Here is a 4,583-nt window from a genome sequence, read left to right as displayed (position 1 = left end):
GAGGGAAGGGGAAAAGGGAGAAAGGGAAGAAGTGGGGAGAAAGGGTGAGTCGGGAAGGGTGAGTGGTAGAGGCTAACGTGCAAAGCGCGCAAGCCCAGCGGACGGACTGACGGACGCGCCTGTGCTTCTGCTGCCACGGCTGCGGCGCCCGCACGAGTCACGTTGAAGTGGCGGCGGCGGCGGCAGCAGCGGAAACAAGAGGGGAGCAATGGCGGCCGACAGCTGAGAGGAGAAAGATGGGGAACTTAATGTTCTAGATGATATTTTGACTGAAGTACCAGAACAGGATGATGAACTTTATAATCCAGAGAGTGAACAAGATAAAAATGAGAAAAAAGGTTCAAAAAGAAAAAGTGACCGAATGGAATCTACAGACATAAAGCGACAAAAGCCGTCTGTTCATTCAAGACAATTGATTTCTAAGCCACTGAGCTCATCAGTTAGCAATAACAAAAGAATGGTTAGTACAAAAGGAAAGTCAGTCACAGAGTATAAAAATGAGGAATATCAAAGATCTGAAAGAAACAAACGTCTAGAAGTTGATCGGAAGATTCGTTTGTCAAGTAGTGCCTCCAGAGAACCTTATAAGAGTCAACCTGAAAAAACATGTCTGCGGAAAAGGGATCCTGAAAGGAGGGTCAAATCCCCTACACCAGATGGTTCTGAGAGAATTGGGCTTGAAGTGGATAGACGTGCAAGCAGATCCAGCCAGTCTTCTAAGGAGGAAGTGAACTCTGAAGAATATGGCTCTGACCATGAGACTGGCAGCAGTGGTTCTTCTGATGAGCAAGGCAACAACACTGAGAATGAGGAGGAAGGGGTAGAAGATGTGGAGGAAGATGAAGAAGTAGAAGAAGATGCAGAGGAAGATGAAGAGGTGGATGACGATGGAGAGGAGGAAGAGGAGGAAGAAGAAGAGGAAGAGGAGGAGGAGGAGGAAGAAGAAGAAGAATATGAACAGGATGAGAGAGACCAGAAGGAAGAGGGAAATGATTATGACACCCGAAGTGAGGCTAGCGACTCTGATTCTGAATCTGTTTCCTTCACGGATGGGTCTGTCAGATCTGGTTCAGGAACAGATGCATCAGATGAGAAAAAGAAGGAAAGGAAGAGAGCTAGAGGCATATCTCCTATTGTTTTTGATAGAAGTGGAAGCTCTGCATCAGAGTCATATGCAGGTTCAGAAAAGAAGCATGAGAAATTATCATCTTCCGTTCGTGCTGTTCGAAAAGATCAAACCAGTAAACTCAAATATGTCCTACAGGATGTGAGATTTTTTCTCATAAAGAGTAACAACCATGAGAATGTGTCCCTTGCCAAAGCTAAGGGTGTATGGTCTACACTGCCAGTAAACGAGAAGAAATTAAATGCTGCATTCAGATCTGCAAGGAGTGTTATCTTAATATTTTCTGTGAGAGAGAGTGGAAAATTTCAAGGATTTGCAAGACTTTCTTCAGAATCACACCATGGAGGATCTCCTATACATTGGGTACTTCCAGCAGGAATGAATGCTAAAATGCTGGGAGGTGTCTTTAAAATTGACTGGATTTGCAGGCGTGAATTACCCTTCACTAAGTCGGCTCATCTCACCAATCCTTGGAATGAATATAAGCCAGTAAAGATCGGACGTGATGGACAGGAAATTGAACTTGAATGTGGAACCCAGCTTTGTCTTCTATTTCCCCCTGATGAAAGTATTGACTTGTATCAGGTCATTCATAAAATGCGTCACAAGAGAAGAATGCATTCTCAGCCCCGGTCAACAGGACGTCCATCCCATCGAGAACCAGTCCGGGATGTGGGAAGGCGTCTACCAGAAGATTATGAAATTCATAACAGCAGAAAGAAACCAAGGATTGACTATGCCCCTGAGTTTCATCAGAGACCAGGGTATTTAAAGGATCCACGATACCAGGAAGTAGATAGACGGTTTTCAGGAGTTCGCCGAGATGTGTTTTTAAATGGGTCCTACAATGACTATGTGAGGGAATTTCATAACATGGGACCACCACCACCTTGGCAAGGAATGACTCCTTATCCTGGAATGGAACAACCTCCACACCATCCTTACTATCAGCACCACGCTCCACCTCCTCAAGCTCATCCCCCCTACTCAGGACATCACCCAGTACCACATGAAGCAAGATACAGAGATAAACGAGTACATGATTATGATATGAGGGTGGATGATTTCCTTCGTCGAACACAAGCTGTTGTCAGTGGTCGGAGAAGTAGACCTCGTGAAAGAGATCGGGAGCGAGAGCGAGACCACCCTAGAGATAACAGAAGAGACAGAGAACGAGATAGAGGACGTGATAGAGAAAGAGAAAGAGAGCGATTATATGATCGGGACAGAGACCGAGGGGAGAGAGGTCGATATAGAAGATAATGTGCTCTTGGAAGCACTGATTGTTTAAAGATAAAAAGAATCTTGTATTTTTCTTTTTGTGTGTGTTTACAACTAGTAAATTTATTTTCAACTGTCTACTTAAAGTTCATTGTGTAGAAGGATTTATTATGACCCTCTTTGTTCCAAGCATGCAGTATAATAAGAACTGGGAAGACTCAAATCCTCCAAAAAATGCACAGTTGACAATTTGAGTTGAGACTTTTATTGGGGCAGAATGGAACAGTCCAAGAATGTAGATATTGATTCAGTCTCCGTAAATGTTCATCTACATATAGTATGTTCATCCTAGAGTTATTTTTTGTTTGTTTTCTTTCTTTTGGATCTTGATTGACGACTGCCACAATATTTTGCTTTGATGTATTTCTAAATGTAGGTGCACGCGGTTCAGTAAAAATAATGCTGCTATCAAGTATGCAAATATTGAAATATGATGGTTTGACTGTATGGCAGTGTTGTAGCAGCCTCTTGGTTTCTCCTTTTCCTTCTTTTTTTTAATCTTAAAAAAGGTCACTTTTTATGTTTCTTCCGTCTTCAATGATGAGAGCAATATTAAGAAGACATTGCTATCTAATTTTTCATCTTTTTAGATAAAAAATTCCTATGTTCAGTAGCATGGTTGATGCTATTGTTTAGCCTTCCCCTCCAAACTGTATACATTGGCTTGGAATGTTCACAACTTGCGTGTGTGGCAGCGGAAGATAATTCCCATATTCTACATTGCTACTGTTTTGTATAAAATAAATTGGTAGGGCTTCCCTGGTGGCGCAGTGGTTGAGAGTCTGCCTGCCAATGCAGGGGACACGGGTTTGAGCCCTGGTCTGGGAAGATCCCACATACCGTGGAGCAGCTAAGCCCATGTGGCAGAACTACTGAGCTTGCACGTCTGGAGCCTGTGCTCCGCAACAAGAGAGGCCGCGACAGTGAGAGGCCCGCGCACCACAATGAAGAGTGGCCCCCGCTCGCAGCAACTAGAGAAAGCCCTCGCACAGAAACGAAGACCCAACACAGCCAAAAAAATAAATAAATAAATAAATAAATTTATAAAAAATAAATAAATAAATAAATAAATTGGTAAAGATTGACAAAAAAAAAAAAAAAGATCAGATCAGAAATAAATGAAAAAGAAATGAAGGAAACAATAGCAAAAATCAATGAAACTAAAAGCTGGTTCTTTGAGAAGATAAACAAAATTGATAAACCATTAGCCAGACTCATCAAGAGAAAAAGGGAGAAGACTCAAATCAATAGAATTAGAAATGAAAAAGGAGATGTAACCACTGACACTGCAGAAATACAAAGGATCATGAGAGATTACTACAAGCAACTCTATGCCAATAAAATGGACAACTTGGAAGAAATAGACAGATTCTTAGAAATGCACAAACTGCCGAGACTGAACCAGGAAGAAATAGAAAATATGAACAGACCAAACACAAGCACTGAAATTGAAACTGTGATTAAAAATCTTCCAACAAACAAAAGCCCAGGACCAGATGGCTTCACAGGCGAATTCTATCAAACATTTAGAGAAGAGCTAACACCTATCCTTCTCAAACTCTTCCAAAATATTGCAGAGGGAGGAACACTCCCAAACTCATTCTACGAGGCCACCATCACCCTGATACCAAAACCAGACAAAGATGTCACAAAGAAAGAAAACTACAGGCCAATATCACTGATGAACACAGATTCAAAAATCCTCAACAAAATACTAGCAAACAGAATCCAGCAGCACATTAAAAGGATCATACACCATGATCAAGTGGGGTTTATTCCAGGAATGCAAGGATTCTTCAATATACGCAAATCAATCAACGTGATACATCATATTAACAAATTGAAGGAGAAAAACCATATGATCACCTCAATAGATGCAGAGAAAGCTTTTGACAAAATTCAACACCCATTTATGATAAAAGCCCTGCAGAAAGTAGGCATAGAGGGAACTTTCCTCAACATAATAAAGGCCATATATGACAAGCCCACAGCCAACATTGTCCTCAATGGTGAAAAACTGAAACCATTTCCACTAAGATCAGGAACAAGACAAGGTTGCCCACTCTCACCACTATTATTCAACATAGTTTTGGAAGTGTTAGCCACAGCAATCAGAGAAGAAAAGAAATAAAAGGAATTCAAATCGGAAAAGAAGAAGTAAAGCTGTCACTGTTTG

At 41.5% G+C, this 4,583-nt stretch overlaps 1 protein-coding gene across 1 annotated transcript; it reads left to right on the top strand.

Annotated features, from left to right (window-relative positions):
* The first annotated feature begins 205 nt into the window (after nt 1–205).
* Nucleotides 206–3,152, top strand: LOC118896113 (YTH domain-containing protein 1-like). Its single transcript, XM_036853890.1, has 2 exons — nt 206–1,178; nt 1,233–3,152. Exons 1-2 carry the CDS (start codon nt 362–364, stop codon nt 2,387–2,389), a joined length of 1,974 nt encoding a protein of 657 aa, XP_036709785.1. The 5' UTR covers nt 206–361; the 3' UTR covers nt 2,390–3,152.
* Nucleotides 3,153–4,583: the final 1,431 nt, after the last annotated feature.

Source organism: Balaenoptera musculus, chromosome 5 (genome assembly GCF_009873245.2).
Source record: "Balaenoptera musculus isolate JJ_BM4_2016_0621 chromosome 5, mBalMus1.pri.v3, whole genome shotgun sequence".
Taxonomy (NCBI): domain Eukaryota; kingdom Metazoa; phylum Chordata; class Mammalia; order Artiodactyla; family Balaenopteridae; genus Balaenoptera; species Balaenoptera musculus.
Note: the sequence above shows the minus strand (reverse complement) of the source record. Positions and strands in the feature narration are given on the sequence as shown.

Bases quoted from the DNA above. Each gene is read 5' to 3' on its own strand.
- LOC118896113 (XM_036853890.1), top strand. From the start codon at position 362: ATGGAATCTACAGACATAAAGCGACAAAAGCCGTCTGTTCATTCAAGA. The intron at 1,179-1,232 runs GTTCAGAAAAGA...CTGTTCGAAAAG, and splicing joins TGCATCAGAGTCATATGCAG to ATCAAACCAGTAAACTCAAA.